This window comes from Anser brachyrhynchus (genome assembly GCF_964034855.1).
Source record: "Anser brachyrhynchus genome assembly, chromosome: 19".
NCBI classification, from domain to species: domain Eukaryota; kingdom Metazoa; phylum Chordata; class Aves; order Anseriformes; family Anatidae; genus Anser; species Anser brachyrhynchus.
This window is the reverse complement of record NC_137712.1, coordinates 8,594,287-8,611,853: the sequence shown is the minus strand read 5'-3', so window position 1 is coordinate 8,611,853 and position 17,567 is coordinate 8,594,287. Positions and strand designations below refer to the sequence as shown.

At 52.8% G+C, this 17,567-nt stretch overlaps 1 protein-coding gene across 6 annotated transcripts in view; it reads right to left on the bottom strand.

The window, feature by feature from the left end:
• ASTN2 (astrotactin 2) overlaps nt 1-17,567 on the bottom strand; it is a 341,061-nt gene that overhangs the window by 215,686 nt on the left and 107,808 nt on the right. For all 6 annotated transcript variants that reach the window (XM_080561615.1, XM_080561613.1, XM_080561618.1 and 3 more), the window contains exons 4-5: nt 17,341-17,490; nt 9,079-9,186 (exon numbers count right to left, since the gene is read on the bottom strand). In XM_080561615.1, coding sequence (XP_080417741.1) covers nt 9,079-9,186; nt 17,341-17,490 — 258 coding nt within the window. The remainder of the gene's footprint in view (nt 1-9,078; nt 9,187-17,340; nt 17,491-17,567) is intronic.

Sequence of the window (17,567 nt, the reverse complement as noted above, 5' to 3'; positions counted from 1 at the left end):
AAGGAGGGGGGAGAAATGGAGAAGGCAGAGGTGGCACAGGTTGGTGACTCCTTGGGGACCCGCTAGCCCCACCAGGGCCATTTGCTCTCCTGATGTTGTTGCTTTTCTTGAATTTCTCTGGGCATGTACAATTAAAATCAATGAAGCCAGTTTTGCTTTCATGTTCTCAGTGTGGAATTGGTTGGGATAAAATCACATTAAAGAAACAGTTACATATTTAAAGCCAGAGACTGCCTGCACCGGAATTTTCTTTCACGCAAATCAATGGAAACACTTCTCTCAGAATTAAAGTCTGTTTTTTTTGTTTTGTTTTAAACTCCAAATGAGTCCCAGTTTTACACTATACAAGCACAAAGGCAAATCTGAGTGGAAGGCTTTATTTCAAGGAGGATGGAAAGCAATTTTCAATACAGCACAATGAAAACATATTTCCTCCAGGAAAAGAAAAGTAATCACTATCTAGAAAATAGCTCGCACCAAGTCACAGCCCAGAGAGGATTGCTCTCAGCGAGCACCGGGCTGGGCAGATGGCCCGACTGGGGAGGCTGGGGGTGAGATGAAGCGGGGGGCTGCGGTGCCCGTGGGGCAACGCTCCACGTCCCTGCTGGGTCTCCACCATGCCCTTGCCACCGCCCGCAGAGCCAGGCTGCCCTGCGGCCACGCCACAAGCCAACTGGGCTAGGATTTCCAAAGCCAGCCATGCAAAAAAAGGCTAACAAACACACTTTTTTCCTCCCCTCCCTTCCTTCTGGAACAGACGCACAATAAAAACCTCTGCTCTGCAAGAGCTCCCCAGGGCTGGAGCATGGCAGTGCCTCAGTTTCCCCAACAGGAGTGAGCTTTCCCAGCAGAGCCCTGACATACGCTGCCCTCTGCCTCCTCCCTCTGCTCTCCCTGCTCAAGCAACGAGAGGAATGAATCGCACCCCGGGTGGGGAGAGCAGCGGCACCGCAACACGTCCTCCTCTCCGCTACCCGTGAACCCCCCCCCCCCGTGTTTGTGTTGTACTTCCCATGGAACAAGAGACTTGTTACCATGCGGAGGGCGACAGCGGAGCGATTAGTGAAATTTGTTACCCGCATGCTCTGAACAAAATTAAATTAAAAGTGCTGCTTTGCTGTCAAGATAAGGGCCAAGCCGGAGAGATAATTTTTCACTCTCAAACACTCAATTACTCGCGGAGGCTGCATCAGATACAATCAAAAATAAATAAATAAATAAAGAGGCCCACGCTGCCGCTGGGAACAGATGTAAAAGCCGTTATCTCCAGCACAGTCTGGGGATGTTAAAGAGCCTGAGGCTGCCACAGCACCAGGACTGCTTTAGTTACAGACCCCTCTGCTCCCCAGCCCGTGCTTTGCAGCTGGCTCCCCGTGGCGGCCCCTTTCCCCAAAAGCTGCTGGAGCAGCCCAAACTCAGCTCCCCTGCAGGAATGGCATCAAACTGTGAAGGAAAGCAGTGCAGGGGCGGCTATTTGCTGATGCAAAATAAGCCATCGTGAAAAAGCACTAGGTTTGTTTGCTCTCTGGAAAAGTGGCGTTCACAACAGAGCTTTGGTAGCCAAGAAAGAATGTGGAGTCAGCATCCCGCACCTGTCCTGTGGGATGGGGGGACAGGGGGTGCACCCCAGCACTCTGCGAGGTAAGGACGTGTATCACAATGCTACCCAGAGGTGTGGGGGTGTCTGGGTCACAAGGGTTGTCCCCTCTTGGGTGTTCTTATCCGACCTTGCAGGCGGCAGCACAGTTCTGCACACCGTGAAGCAGCCGAGTAGGTGCGAGCCACCGGGTCTTCCCCGCCTGTCTGTGCTGGCAGGAGGGCTGCGCTCCCTTCCCCGTGGAAAAGTGGGCAGCAAAGCTGCAGGAGCTGGGGCACGGCCAGCCCTGGGAGAAGACACACTAAGCGCAGCCCAACACCAGGAGGCACAGGACAGGCCGATTGTTCCCTCTTGCCAGTGTAAGCAATGAAAAACGACATGTTTGCATTATCACCTTTTCTTTCCCATTTGATCCCTGACGGTGCCCCTGATGTGCGAGGGCTGCAGGTGGTCCAGCAGCCGCTGCAGCTCAGAGCAGGGACACAGCTTGCCGAGGGCCCCAGCGGTGGCACGGTGACACAGTGACACGCTGCCCACACCGCTGTTCGTCCCTGGTGGGGCTGAGGGTGCCGTGCGTGCGGAGAGACTTACCCAAATTTTATTCTGACTTTTGTTTAGTTCCCCATGAAATAAATATCTGCTGCCTCCGGAGACAGGAGAGGATCAAAGTGAAACTTCCTCACATGTAACAGCCCCTGAATAACTAATATTCCCTTACAAAAGGCCTTGTTTTATACACCAAATACAGAGGCAGATCAAAGCTCGTCTTCTCATTTCTCTAACAGCTCTCAGAAAACTTTGCAAGCCATCAAGGCACAAAAAGCACGCAGACGTGGTTGACACCAATCCAAGACACATAACGGGACTCTGCTAATTCGTGCTAATATCCCAGGGCACTGAGCGCTATGGAATGATCTGAGCACCTCGCTCGTGGAGACCTAACCCAAGGGCACGCCACACCACGTCCTGCCGTCCCTGGGGTACAGAGCGGGTCTCCTGGGGTAGAAGCAGGTTACTGGGATGGGAGAAGGTGACAGGTACGGGAAGGCAGAACCCAGATGAAAGAGGTGCCTGGAAGTAGGGGAGGAGCTTTCCCTCCTCCTCTTTCAAAAGACTTCAGGGAGTGTCAAAGCAATTAAACAGCCCAGAGTGGTGGAGGAGAACCAGGAGGCAGAGAACGACTGCTAGCGGTGTCAATGGGAACACAAGCTGACGGGAGCGTACGACAGGACAGCGTGTTACATGAGCAACGAGAGACAAGTGGCAGAAAAAACCCGATGGTCTGGGGAAGCGTAAGGGTAAGGAATGGGTTAGGGATCTAAGGTTCAGGGGTTAGGGTTCTTAGGGTTTCGAGAGAAAGCGCAGAGTCCCGTTGCACATGGGGTTGTGTAAATGTTCCTAAAGGGAGTTAAGGTCTACCCAAAGGCTTCCGCTGGGAGCAAGATAAGGTGGGAGAAATTGGCAACGTATGTATTTTGTTAGGGTCATAACTAAAGTTCAGGATGCGGATGTTAGGGTTTGGAGAGAAAGAAGGCGCAGAGTCCTGGTGTGTGTGGGGTTGCGCAAAGGCTCCCCAAGGGAGTTCAGGTGTACTCAAGGGCGTCCATTGGGAGCATTTTTTGATGGGAGAAAGTGGCACCGTACGTGTTTTCTAGGGTCCAAATTCGGGTTCAGCTCAGTGTTCCAGTTAGGGTTACGTTTCAGATCGTCTGGAAATAGAGAAGGCACAGAGTCCTGTTGCGTGTGGGGTTGCGTTAGGGTTAGAGTTAGGTTCAGGTTTAGGATTAGGGTTTGGCTTAGGGTTAGGGTTTAGGGGTTAGGGTTAGGGATAGGTTTTGGGTTAGGGTTGGGGGTTGGCTTAGTGTTAGGGTTTAGGGGTTAGATCCGCCATAAGGGTTAGGGTTAGCTTTACAGTTAGGGTTATGTTTAGGGTTGTTTTGAAAGAGAGAAGGCACAGAGTCCTGTTGTGTGTGGGGTTGCGTAAAGGCTCCCCAAGGGAGTTCAGGTGTACTCAAGGACTTTCATTGGGAGCACTTTTTGATGGGAGAAAGTGGTGCCATATGTGTTTTTTAGGGTCCTAATTAGGGTTCGGCTTAGTGTTCCAGTTAGGGGTACATTTAGGGTTGTTTGGAAAGAGGGAAGGCACAGAGTCCTGTTGTGTATGCGGTTCCGTTAGGGTTAAAGTTAGGCTGAGGTTCAGGGTTAAGGTTTGAGTTAGGGTTAGGTTTAGTGTTTAGGGGTTAGGCTTAGGGTTATGGTTAGGTTTAGGGTTAGGAATAGCGTTAAATTCGCTATTAGGGTTAGTGTAAGGGTTAGGGTTGCAGTTAGGTTTATGATTAGGGTTAGGGTTAGGGTTAGAGTTAGGGTTAGGGTTAGGTTGGGGGATAGGATTAGGGTGGGAGTTTGGGTTAGGGTTGGGGTTAGGGTTAGGGTTATCTTTAGGGTTAGGTTTAGGGTTAACTTTCGGGTGAGGGTTAGGGTTTACCTTAGGGTTAGGGTTAGGGTTAGGGTTAGGGTGGGGGCTAGGGTTAAAGTTAGGGTTAGGTTTATGGTTAGGGTTAAGGTTAGGGTTAACTTGGCTATTAGGGTTAGGGGAAGTGTTAGGGTTAGGTTTATGATTATGCTTAGGGTTAAGGTTAGGGTTAGGGTTAATTCTGCCATTAGGTTTAAGGTTAAGATTAGGGTTGTGGGTATATTACGGTTAGGGTTAGGGTCAGTTTTAGGTTTAGGTCTAGGGTTCGGGTTACAATTACTTTTAGGGTTAGGGCCTTTGGGTTAGTATTAGGCTTAGGGGTAGTTGAGGGTTAGGGTTAGCGTTAGGGTTAGGGTTAGGGTTAGGGTTAGTGTTAGGGTTAGGGCTAGGGTTAGGGTTAGGATTAGGTTTAACTCTGCCATTAGGTTAAGGGTTAAGGTTAGGGTTAGGGCTATGTTATGGTTAATGTTAGCGTTAGGGTTAGGTTTAGGGTTCAGGTTACCATTACGTTTAGGGTTAGCGTTAGGGACTTTGGGTTAGTGTTAGAGGTAGGGGTAGGTTAGGGTTAGGGTTAGGGTTAGGGTCAGGGTTAGCTTCGCTATTAGAGTTAGGGTTAGGGTTAGGTTTATTATTAGGGTTAGGGTTAGGGTTAGGGTTAGGGTTAGGGTTAGGGTGGGGGGTTAGGGTTAGCGTTAGGCTTACTGTTCAAGTTAGGGTGAGGATGAGGGTTAGGGTTAGTGTTACGGTTTAGCTTAGCGTTAGGGCTAGGGTTAGGTTTAGGGTTAGGGTTAGGGTTAGGGTTGGTTTAGGGTAGGGTTAGGGTTGGGGTTAGGGTTCGGGCTCAGGTTCGGGTTAGGGTTAGGGCAAGGGAAAGGTTATGGTAAGGGTTAGAATTAGGGATAGGGTCCGGGTTAGGGTTACGGTTAGCTTTAGTGTTAGGATTAGGGTTAACTCTGCCATTAGGCTTAGGATTAGGGTTAGGGTTAGGGCCTTTGGGTTAGTGTTAGCCTTAGTGGTTGGTTAGGGTCAGGGGTAGGGTTAGGGGTAGGGGTTGGGTTAGGGTTTGGGTTAGGTTTAAGGTTAGGGTTAGGGTTAGGGTTAGGGGTAGGGTTAGGGTTAGGGTTATGGTTAGGGTTATGTTTAGGGTTTGGGTTACGGTTGGGGTTAGGGTTAGGTTTAGGGTTAGTGTTAGGGTTAGAATTAGGGTTTGGGTTAGGGTGGGGGGTTAGGGTTAGGGTTAGGGTTAGGTTTAGAGTGGGGGGTTAGGTTTAGGGTTAGGGTTAGCTTTCGGGTTAGGGTGAGGGTGAGGGTTAGGGTTACGGTTTAGCTTAGCATTAGGGTTAGGGTTATGTTTAGTTTAGGGTAGGGTTTGGGTTGGGTTTAGGGTTTGGGCTCGGGTTCGGGTTAGGGTTAGGGTCAGGTTAGGGTTAGGGTGAGGGTTAGGGTTATGGTTAGGGTTAGGGTTATGGTTAGGGTTAGGATTAGGGTTAGGTTTAGGGTGAAGGTGAGGGTTAGGGTTAGGGTTAGGGTTACGGTTAGGGTTAGGGTTAGCGTTAGGGTTAGGTTTAGGGTTAGGGTTAGCTCCGCTGTTAGGTTTAATCTTAGATTAGTGTTAGGGTTTGGATTAGGGTTAGGCTTAGGGTTAGGGTGAGGGTTAGGGTTAGATATAGGGTTCCCTCCTCCATGAGGTTTAGTGTCAGGGTTAGGTTAGGTTTATGTATAAGGTTACGTTTAGCGATAGGGATCTTTGGAAAGAGAGGAGGCACAGAGTCGTGTTGTGTTTGGGGTTGCGTTATGTTTAGGGTTAGGTTTCGAATTAGCATTAGTTTTAGGGTTAGGGTTAGGTTTAGGGTAAGGGCTTGTGTTAGGGTTAAGGTTAGGTTTTAGGGGTTAGCGTTAGGGATAGTGTTAGGGTTACGGTTAGGGTTTGGGTTCGGGTTAGGGTTGGGGTTCGGTTAGGGTTAGGGTTATATTTAGGCTTAGGGTTAAGATTAGCTCCGCCATTAGGGTTAGGGTTAGGGTTAGTGTTAGAGTTAGGTTTAGGTTTAGGGTTAGCTCCGTAATTAGTGTTCGGGTTATGGTTAGGTTAAGGTTAGGGTAAGTGCTAGGGTTGGGGTTTGGGTTTGGGGTACATTTAGGGTTGTTTGGAATGAGAGAAGGCGCAGTCTCCAGTTGTGTGGGGGGTTGCGTGAAGGCTTCCCAAGGGAGTTCAGAGGTACACAAAGGCTTCCGTTGGGAGCAATTTTTGATGGGAGAAAGTGGTGCCATACGTGTTTTTTAGGGTCCTAATTAAGGTTAGGTTTAGGGTTTTCTTTGCGGTTGTTTGAAAGGAGAAAAAGCGCAGTGTCCTCTTGTGTGTGGGGTTGTGTAAAGGCTCCCAAAGAGGGTTTGGGATTTTGTCTGCCCAACAGGCAGACAATGGCTGAAGGTCCACAGGAAGTCCTCTTTTGCTTTCTCACACTTCCCCCTACTAACTTCTCCGGGGAGTTTCTAAAAGCAGGTGGACATTGGTGTAGTGGATCCTACAGCCCTTAAAGCTGGGAAGACACATGCTGCAGCATACTGGGGGCTGCAGGCAAGCAATGTTCCTAGCTCTGCTGCTGGCCTCACCAGCGTTACTCCTCCGTGCATTCCCATACTGAAAACCAGATGTCAATGTCTGCTGCTGCTGAGATAACAGAGCAGCCAGACCGATCACAGTACAGCGAGCTTGCCCTCGCTCAGTATTTACCTGTGGGAACATCCTGCTAATTTACCTTGTCAAGCACACCCATGGGCCTCATGAAACCTGCAGCCTTTCTTCTATAGCAGAAAAATAAAGCCTACAACCACTTAACCAGCCTGCTTTGACACAGCACAAAGTCAAAGTGAACCCACACAACACCTAAGTGGAAACTTCCCATCACATCAGCTGGGATCAATGACTCGACGGCATCAGTAATTATGCTCAATCCTGCAAAACCTAGGCTGAGGAGAGGAGTCATGAGGAATTTCTCTCCTTGGACCTGATAACTATCTCACGGCACCAGCAATGACACACAACCATTGCAGAATCAATATGGGAACATCATTGTAAGAATTAACTGTATCTGACGATGCGTCCTTCTCTATTAGAATTATGATCTTGTCCAATTATGGATCTTTGCTGAACTTGTAATTATGAGTTTGGTACTGTGGCTTCCTACTAAGCTATTGCTTTCCTTCCACAAGGGATAGAGAAGTCAATGAAAGGATAATGGAAAATTCCTTTCAAGGATGCTGCAATGGCAAAATTTACCTAAACGGGAGGGAAAATACATTAGGGACTTTATGCAAGACAATTCCCTTGTTTACCCATTACTGAACACAAACAAAGTTGTTTTATGCAGCATCACTCAAGCCCTAACACAGACCTAAAAACCAGCTCTGCCTCCCGAGCTCCCCTCAAAGCCGGTCATCAAAGCTTCCCAGGTGAACAACTCCTTTTTCAAAGAAAAATAAATGTATTCTTCCCATTTATCTGTTCCTTTATATTTGCATACAAGAAGCATAAACGAACAACCCAAAGCCAACGTTCATGTCAGGAAGAATATCTTTGTACTGGGTATACACAGTGCAAGCATGTTTCAAGGCACTGGCAGAGCACTTGACCTAATGGGGATGGTATAAGGGCACCAGGAAAGCAAAGCTTTGTTTGTTTTCCTTCAAACACAATTTTCTGTTCCTTGCTTGGGCACCACCTCCCCCTTGCCAACAAAACACAAACCAAACCCCAACCTCAGCAACTTTTCCAAAGTACCCATGGAGTTGCCCACGGCCCAGGAGTTCAAAGTAACTCATTGAAAAAACAACTGTTAGTTTGCCACACAACCAATTTCTTCCTTGTTTTCTAAAACAGGCATCAAAAAATCTTTTCACTCTTAATCCATCTATACTAATACTGCAACAAGTAACTTAAGTCTTGATTTCTCTCCCTGCTTTTCATCAAAAGCTCCTTTTAAACTCCGTGGGAATTTCTCATGCTTCTAAAACATGCTGGGGGAAAAAAATAAAACCAACATTCCTTGCATTTCAGCAGGAACGAATGCCATACGCCACGCACACGTGTGTTTATTGCAGTGTGCAATCATCAAGCTGATCATAGGTGTTGAGGTAATTTCACATTCAAATTAAACACATTGTGAACATTTATCTGAATGCCTAATCACTGAAACAAATGGAGCTGCATTTGCGGCGCTGGGCGCAAGCACCTACCTAGCTCGCTGCTCTCTGCCGACGCCTGGCTTAGTACGGAAAACAAACGGAGGGAGCAGACCCCCTGTGCAATTATTAAATTGCTTCCCAACAGAGTTATTTCCCGACAGCAATTTTGCAAACGCAGCAGCAGCGAGGCTTGCACTGTCCTCCTCCAAAAAGACTGGGAACTGGACAAAATGCTTTGGTATTGTGTCACCACAGGAAACACGGACACTCGTTTCAAACTACAGCCAGTAGCTCCATATCTCAGCTTTTCTAACTCACAAAACTCTGGTCTACAGATCCCTTCCCTGGCCCTCATTTTGGATTCGTTCCTTTTAATTGCCTCTGTGTTGGGAGGGAGCACGGGAATTCCCTGTCGGGCAGGTGCTGCACAGGAAGTCCCAGGCAGAAGAGCAGTACCCAAAAAAAAACGCTGCCCCTGAGCCACCCCAGCGCTGGCCTGGTAGTGGGATGTGGGAAAGGGGCTCAGGAGCCACTGCTTGGGCTGCTGAAATATTTAACGTAACCAACGCCAGAAACAATCAGAGAAACTAAGCACCCCAACAACACCGCTGGGAAACGTTACTGATAGATCCTGATAGATCCTGCACCCTGCTGCATCGCGGACATGGCGTATCTTGGGATATCCTCACCAATACAGACTGCTCTCACGGTCCTCACCCACAGTCGTGTGGCAACAGACGGCATCGCCCAAAGGTAGAGCCACGGTGCTCAACTATTTTTTCTCTCTTACACCCATTCACGTCATGGGTGGCTATTTCGTTCTTACCTTTGCTTCGCCTCCTGCTCCGGTACTGCTCGGTGTAGAAGGTGAGCTGGGTTTCATCATCTGCCTCCGAGCCCGAGTTCCCTTTGGCGCGTCCAAACCCGATCCCACCTGCAAGCAGCAGAGCAGAAAAGATCAGCGCTGTCAGCTGGGGCGTGCAGCAGTGCAAGCAGCGAGCACCCCCGCACGGCTGGTGCCTTTGGCCAGCTGCCACCGCTCCCCGCACCGGGGCTCTGATTGGGGTCACCAGAAGCAGCTGGGCACCGCGGCCACTTGGGATTTTGCTGGTACCCTCATCAGGACCCCATCGCAGCGTAAGCACTGGTGCTTCTTGCATGTATTTTTACACAGAAAACCTCTGCTGTCCCCAAAGACACCCACGCGGTGAAGCACGGTGACTTCTCAGGTGCTTGTTTCAAAGAAAAAGCAGCAGAGAGAAGAGAGAGGATGAATACAGCACTCAGGAGCATTAACGGTGCCTTCAGGGCCCCCACCACGGATTGGGTTCTGTTCCCCCTCCCCGCTGCATCAGCTCACCCAACAGCCACAGGACAGCCAGCAGCACACATCCTTACGCTGCCTACCAGGCTGCAACACCATAAATATCTGGCACAACGCGCCGGGCTGGCTCTCAAGCATCCAGATCCACCTGCTGAGGGACCTGGGAACGCTGAGGGACCCCCCCGCCTCCCTGGGCCAGTGCCCAGCTGCGAGGGAGGAACGGGCATCTGACAATCAGCACAAGCTGACTGGCAGAAAGCCTGCAATCCTAACAAAGTTTTGAGCAAAGAGGTCTCTGGGGGTTGGCAGTGGCCCTTTAAACTGCCATTAAAATATTTTAGTGTTTTTTAAAAATCCTTTATTCTAGGCAGAAGCACAATTTCTTGGCAGGAGAACAGAAAATGAAAGTGCTGCCTTCTGCCCTGTGAAATTCTTCATCGCCAAGGTGATAGGTGGGCAGGCAGAGCCCCGGGGGCAGCCCGGAGCTCCCGCACAGGGGGACGTGCTCCTACCCCTCCGTGTCCTGACCCCACGCAGCACCCTCAGGGCAGCTGGGGAAGGAAGGGAAGCAGCCCCAGCAGCTCCCTTCCTCCTGCAAGCAGCCGGGAGGACTCAGCGCTTGCACGTAGGTCTGGGGACTTCACAGCCTCAGCGCAAGCCACACCTGTCCCTCCTGAGACCTCCTCATCACAGCAAAGATCCCACTTCAGGACGCAGAGACTGAGGTTCTGAGGGGCAAGGCTGCGTGGTAAAAGCAATACGGCCTATTCTCATCAGGGGGAAAATCTGACCCAGGTCCACGGGCTGCAGCCCTGCCAAGCATCCCCTCTGCAGCCCCACTGGGACCCAGCGGTGCCCAGGGGCAGGGGACAGACGCCGACCACAGGTTTTTCCCCTGGATGAAAGGAGAGGGACGCAGACAGGCACAGGAGCAGCTCTCGGATGCCTGGAGCCGGGCAGTGCCCACCGTGAGAAGCACCGAGGTGAAGCAAGAAGCCCGGCGGCCAGTGAAGGGCTGGGTGATGATCCCCGCCGCTGTAAACGCTGCCGGGTGTTTGCTGTTTTACTGCCAGGTGTGACGAAGGGCCCTAAAGCGTAGCCATTAATTACCTGGTGTTACCTGGATGTTTTCATTAGGGTTCTAAAAAGACAGCAAGCAGCAGGAATGTGCTAATGCAGCAGAGAGCAGCGATCAGGGCTGATGCCACTGGCTGCGGGTCTGGGACCCCCGTCACAGCTGTGCCCCCCCGGCCACCAAACCCAGGACCTCGGTGTCCCCCCCACCCCACCGCACCAGCTGCTGGTGCCTGCCGCAAACGCCAGGGCCAGCAGGGAGCAGCAAATACTGCTGGGGCAGCAGGAACGGCTACAGCAGGGGTGCAGCTGCAAAACCAGCAACCCGAGCAAAACCCCTCAGGGAAAGCCGAGGAAGGGAAGGGGGTCGGGTTCTGCTTGGCCCGGCCCCGCTCTAACACCAACAAGGGCTGCCAGCCCGCATCCCAGCCCCTGCAGCTGCCCTGCGTTTGTTTGCCGGCTGCGTCGCCGTGATGGATGGCTCTGACACGTTAAATTACTCAGGCTGGATGTCTTCGGTGGGTTGGTGACAGCAATATTGCATTTTCTTATTACCCAGAACCATGCAGGATGTCAAAGTACGAGAGGTGGGGACCCGCGCCAGCCCACAGCAGACACATCTCCGCCGACCCAACGTGCGGTGCCCGGGGAGGAATCACAGCACTGGGGCAGGGAAGCAGCTGCAGGGAAGTGCTTTTATCCATCCCAGCTGCTGGGGACACCGGAATTCATTTTGGCCGTGGTTTTCAGGGTTCTGGAGCACGCAGGATGGAGCAGTGCCGTTCGTGACCAGTTCCACCACGGGTCTGATTTCACACTCGGACGGCCCCAGGGTTTTGCAGAAGCCTCCCCCGGAATGGCTGCGGGTCGGGGGCTGCTGCCAGCACGTGGAGCTGGGCCGGGATGCTCGGGGCCCAGAGCACCGGCGCTGCTGCCATCTGCCTGCGGCCGCTGGGAGGAAAATGCCCAGCGAGGGAAAAGAGATCCTGATCGCCGCAACCGATCCCAACGCAGAGAAAGGTGCTCAGCGGGGAGAGTCCCTTCGACATGGGAGCAACAACCGCGAGGCGCCTGGGACCAGCAACGCACCGGCCAGGCTGTGCTAGCGCCCCACGGGCTGCCTGGGCTCCCCGCGGCGCAGCACTGCACAGGAGCTTTTTAGGAAATAAGACCTGACGCCGCGCTCAGATCCCAAAAAACATACCGAAAAAAAGAGTCCGCAATATTTTGACACCCATTTTAGAGGTTTTCACCTCCAAAGCACAGCAAACTGCTCTGAAAGGACTCTCAGAGCCCCGCTGCTGATTTCCCCCGAGGCTCGCACCCAGCGGCACACCCGCAGCACCCGCTGCGCAGTCCCTTCCCACCCGCACCTGAGGATGAAACCGGACCAGAAGGACGGCACCGGGAAAGCACCCGAACGCCCACGTCCCCGCGGCTGGGCCCGGCCCCGCGGCAACAGGCAGATGTCTCAATGAAGGTGCTCTCCTCGCTAATCCTGTTTGCAGATTTACAAGCTCTTTAATCCCCTCCAACAGATCCCGGCTCAGCCCCGCGCTGGGGCAGGGGGCGCGCTGCTGTTTCTGACTCAGACGTTCATTTAGACGGAGCGAGGCAAGGATCCAATGCAAACACATCCCGCGGACACATAATTAAAGAGCCTGGCGTTAATGAGTACGCCTTACAGCCCAGCCGGGGTTGCAGAGCCCCTGTAATTTGGGCGCCTGGGGTGTCTGAGTGCACGTGCACAGATCCCAGGGCTCCAGGTGCGCTGCAAAGCGGCCCCAGCACTGCTCCCCCAGGCTGCTCGGGGGGGTGGCAGAGCCACCAGCACCCCCACAGCCCCTCCACGGGTGACAGGACATAAAGCAGCCAGGAGGGTGCAGATTTTTTGGAATTTTTCTTTTAAGAGGTTCAGCTGCCGAGCAAAAACTAAGGAAGCAAAACGCAGGAGCTGCAGGCTCTGTCCTCCCGAAAGCCTTTTTGCTGGCCAGATCCACGTGTGTTTTTTAAATGCATGTTTCTGGCATTAAAAAAAAAAAAAAAAGAAACATAAAACAAAAGCAAACGTGAAATTTTAAATCCCTTCCCCAAAGTCAGGAGGTGACGGAGCTTCCCACAGACACGACCGGCGATACAGAGCAGATCAGAGCTGAGTTAAAATAACGAAATAACAACCGGGAGCTCTTCGGGCAGCTCCTGTTGGAGGCTCTCACAACCACAGCTCTGCCTGCCGATGCAAAAGGGTTTCCCACATCCCTCCCCTCCAAAAAGGGGTCCAAACCCTGACCCCGCAGCTTTCGCTGCCCACGACCTCCCTGCAGGATGGCAGCAGCTGCCCGTGCCACAAGCTGGAGCCATACAGCTAGGTAGGTGGGAAGTTTCAGGTGAATTTATTTACCCCCCCAAGAGCACACCACGAATCTGAAAAACTGCCTACCCAAACGTGCCCAGAGAAAGGTAAATTAGAAGTGGAGAGGGGAAAAAAAGCAGACAAACATTTTCTTTCGAAACGTGGACAATCAGTGCAAAAATGACAGAGGAAGGAGCCTTTACGAAAACGACGCACTCTGCTCAGTTTGTCATTGCAGCAGGCGTGTGCACACACACACACACAGTTCCCAGTTAATTACAATTCTTCCTTCTCATCGATCTTCACTGTCCCTTCGCTGGACCACGCCACGCTCCTGCAGCAGGATTTGTCCAGCGCCACCCCAGGACGTGCGCAGCTCCCTCCCAGGCCTTCCAGCGCAGCAGCGCTCGCGCAGCCCACGGGGGCACCTCAGGGTCCACCTTCAGCAAGGAGCAGCCGAGGGGAGCTGGACGCTTTGACCCAGATGAAGCAAATGCCCTGGTGGAACCCCAGAAACCTCTCCAGCAAAACAAACAGCTCCACGGGATGGGGGGCAAAGGAAAGGAATTGCAAACGCAGCGGGGATGGGACAGCCTGCCCCAGCCCAGCCCTGCCTGCGTAACTTTTGGTAAGTTATGGCACAGGGGAGACCTCTAAAATGTATTGAGACACAGCCCTGACCAACACTAAATCAGGTCTCGGGCCCAACAACCTGTTAATCGCTTATTTATTTTAAAAGGGGAAAGCACCACGGAGCTTTCCCATTGACCAAGGACGGTGAGATGCGCTGCGCACAGAGGACAGGACACCCTGGCCACCAGCCCTACCACGACGTTGCACTTCGGGGTACTTTTTACCAATACTATGATGATTTTTACAAATACAGCGATGATTTTCTTTTTTTTTACCAATACAAAATGTGACAGCGGCCAGGGTGCTTTTAAGTGCCTACCCCAGGAGAGGGCACCAGACCCCGCTCGGAGCCCCGGCCTCACCCAGCGCACCCCGGCTGGCTGCGCAGCCCGACCCTCGTCCTGCTGCTCCCCTGGGGACAGCCCGGCCCCTGGGGACACCAGGCTGGGGAACGTGCGGGGACAGGCGTGAGGCAGCACGGCTGGTCTCCCCGCCTTGGAAAAGAGGAGGGAGGTGAGGCCCAAGACAACGAGGCTGCTCCAATTAGCGCCGTAATTAATGGGCATCCTGATAACAGAGGGCTGGGCTGGAAGAGTAGTTTCATTTTCTTCCCCTCCATCTGATTTTAGAAATCCCTCCTTCTCACCTCCGAGGGATGCTGGCGGTGTGCATCACGCGCTACATCCACACGAGACCGGCAGAGCCACCACCGCTCCCGGCAGAACACCGAACCCGAGGAGCTCAGCGCAGCTCCCAAGCCAAGGCCAACACCAACAGCTCTGTTCTACCGCGGGACTAAAGGATGTGCAAAGAAACCCAACGCCCCCACGAGATCGACTTCCCAGCTCGGGGACCAGCCCTGGACCCCAAAGACCAGGGTGACCGGCTCATGAATGTGGCCCCACACAGCACGGAGCCCATCCTGACCCACCCCAGAGCTCGGTGAAGTCCCACTTCTGCACCTGCACCCCGGTTATCCCCGCTCCCTGTATTATTTACAACCCCTAAATATGCCCCACTCGATAAAAGTGTATGGGGAGAAAGGTTGTATGAAAAAGGCATTACACACAAAAAAAAAAAAAGATACATGGTACTGTAAATAGAGAGGGGGTTTGTGCTTTTTTTTTGGTTTTTGGTTTGCTTTTTAAAGAGCAAATCTTGATAAAATACGGCCCTTCCCAGAGCTGTTAGAAACACTTAGTGCGGCACCAGATTTAATGACAGGCAATAGGCAGCAGTTTAAATGCACTTAGAGGGGGGAAGCGAAGCAAGGCAGAGCTTATCCGAGCTGTGTTTGTGTTGGGCTGGGGTGTCGGGTTGTTTGTTTTCCACTGCGGTTCTATTCCTCCCTTCTTTCCGTGAGGCACTCGGAGCCTTTTTGGAGCCCTTCTACAAAGGAGGAAATCCTTTTGCTGAGAGCAGTTCCTGCAGAGAGAGCACTCCAACTGTAGGACTCTGATGAGGTTAAGCATTAATTAAATCGAACCGCGAGGAAATAATTACACACACGCATCCGTCAGGCCAACTTGTCACTACCCAGTAACAAAGTTGGATGCAAACTCCATCAGCAGAACTGTCATGTGGCTGTTAGGGGGAAATAAATGCATCCCAAACGGACAATTTCATTTAGAGAGAGGGAAAAAAAAAATGGATTGCAAAGGATTAATGAGGCGAAGGGTTTGTGTTTGCAGTTGGATGTAAAATGCAAACATCCTAAGTTGTGATATCATCGTTTAACCTTCATCTTCATGTGCGGGAGCGCTCCAACCGCTCGCCCGCCGGAGGGACGATTAACGCCGGCTGTAAAACCCAAATTTCCAAACGGGAGGGGAGCGGAGGCGGCGTGGAAACATCGCTCCCGACCCCGCAGCAGCGCCCGGCCTCGCTTCACGTGCAGACAGAAATGGAAACGGTAGGGAAGGGGATGGGGCCGCTGGGAGCTCTTTGCTGGAGTTGCCGGAGCTGCCTTGGTTCTCAGGGCTCTTCTGGCGATTTCTGATCATTAAGCCTTTGAAATTTTGTCAGGGAGGACTCCCATAAATCTCCCCCTAACGTGTACGGGGCCTGTTATGCTCTAGAGCTCCCCACCATGTCCGAGGGTGCACACAACCACCAGCGTGAGCACTTCAGGGAGGAGCAGAGCCCCACGAAGCCACCAGCCCAGAAAGCTCGGGGTGCAGGCACCCTGCTCACCTCCCAGCCCCAGTCTCCCCCTCCTCCAGCCCAAGAACCCGCTGCTGAAAGGGGCCCCCCGGCACACCACATGCCCAGAGCCCCGGAGGGGACAGACGCCTGTGAGAGAGCAAAGCACAGCAAGGGGCATGGCAGGCAGATCTGGGGCCAGGCAGCTGGGCGCGCTCTGCCCCCAAGGGGTCCCCGCTCCCTGCTGGATGCACAGACAGCCGCAGCAAAGCCCCAAGGCAAAAAAAAAAATCCCCTTTTACAGCATGGGTCTGGCCAAACATGCTCCTGGGGACCTTCCAGGGGCGTGCAGGAGACCTCCTCCTGCCCGGGAGATCTTCCCGAGGACACCCAGAAGATCTCAGCCTGCCCTGGGGCACCCTCGGGCAGGTGCCGAGGGTTTGCTGGGAGGCAGCGAGCACCAGCAGGGAGCTGGGGGAGACGTCTCCCCAGGGACGGGGGGCTCAGCACCTCGGCTGGGGGCTGGCTGCAGCAGTGCCCGTCGTGTGTCCTCCCAGCTCAGTGAGGATTAATCGATGTGCCTCACTAATGACCAAAAAGCCTCTTGCCTACATGTGCTTTAAAGGGAAATAAAATAATAATAATAAATAATTTTTTAAAAAAAATCAGGGTAATTTCAGCAGACAGTCACTGTGGACCCTAAAACATATCCCCCCCCCCGCATATGCTAAAATTCAGATATACGGATTTGAATAACTACTAGAAAACAAACCAAATAATTTAAACCAGTTAAAGAGTCAGAACATTTTCTTCACACTAAGTGAATAATTTATGGGCAGAGCTGAAAAAAAAAAAAAAAAGCTCTCTCCAGGCCTGTATTGCAGGAAAATGTATCCAGAATAAAAGATCACATTTCAGACTCATGAATAAATGAAAAACAAAACCAAGAGTAAACAGAAAGCGAAGTATTTCCTCCCTAGCTCCCCGCAGCGTGCTGGCCAGCCGTGGCCAGGCACCCTCCTGCCCAGCCGTGGGGCCAAATCCTGCCCCGGGGCTGTGCCAGCCCACCTTCTTTCGCTCCAGCCGGGTTGCTAAAGCTACACCAAGCCCAGCACCGCAGCGCGCTTTGCAGTGCCCTAAAATGCTGCCCCCGCCCTCTGCGTGACCCCTAAAATCAGTGCAAAATAACCAAAATACTCCGAGCACTGGCAGAGCGCGGCGAGGAGAGGTGCCAGGGATGCAAGCTACATCCAAAATGAGCCTCCCTCAGCCATTTCTCCAAACTGAAGCCTTGCCACGGAATGGCATTTCACTCCCCCGCCACCCGGGCTAGGCAGGGCGGCTGGGCAGGGAGCAGCCTCACGCCCGACCCGGACGCATCCCTGGGGAGGACGCGGGGTGGCACCGCGCCCACCCACCTCCGCCAGGCCACGCAGAGGATGCTGCGGGGGGTTCCCCTCCTCACCCCCCCGCCGAGGAGCTCCGGGGCTCCCCTTGCTCCCTCGTGCCTTTACCCCCGGGCCAAGCCACCTGGACGCGGCACATCCCCAGCAGCAGCCTACCTCGGGGCCGGCTCCGGCGTTTGCGTCTCCCCACGGAGGTGCTGCGCAGCGCGGGCTGGAGCTGGCCGATCTCGATGGGCGTGTTGGTGCGGAAGCTCTCCTTGAACTTCTGCATCAGGGACTCCACCGTCTCCTGCGTCACCTCGGGAGCTGCAACACCGGCAAAGGGACCGCCGTTAGAAGGTGCCCGAGCGCCCGCAGCCCCACCGGCACTGCCCCTTTCCTCG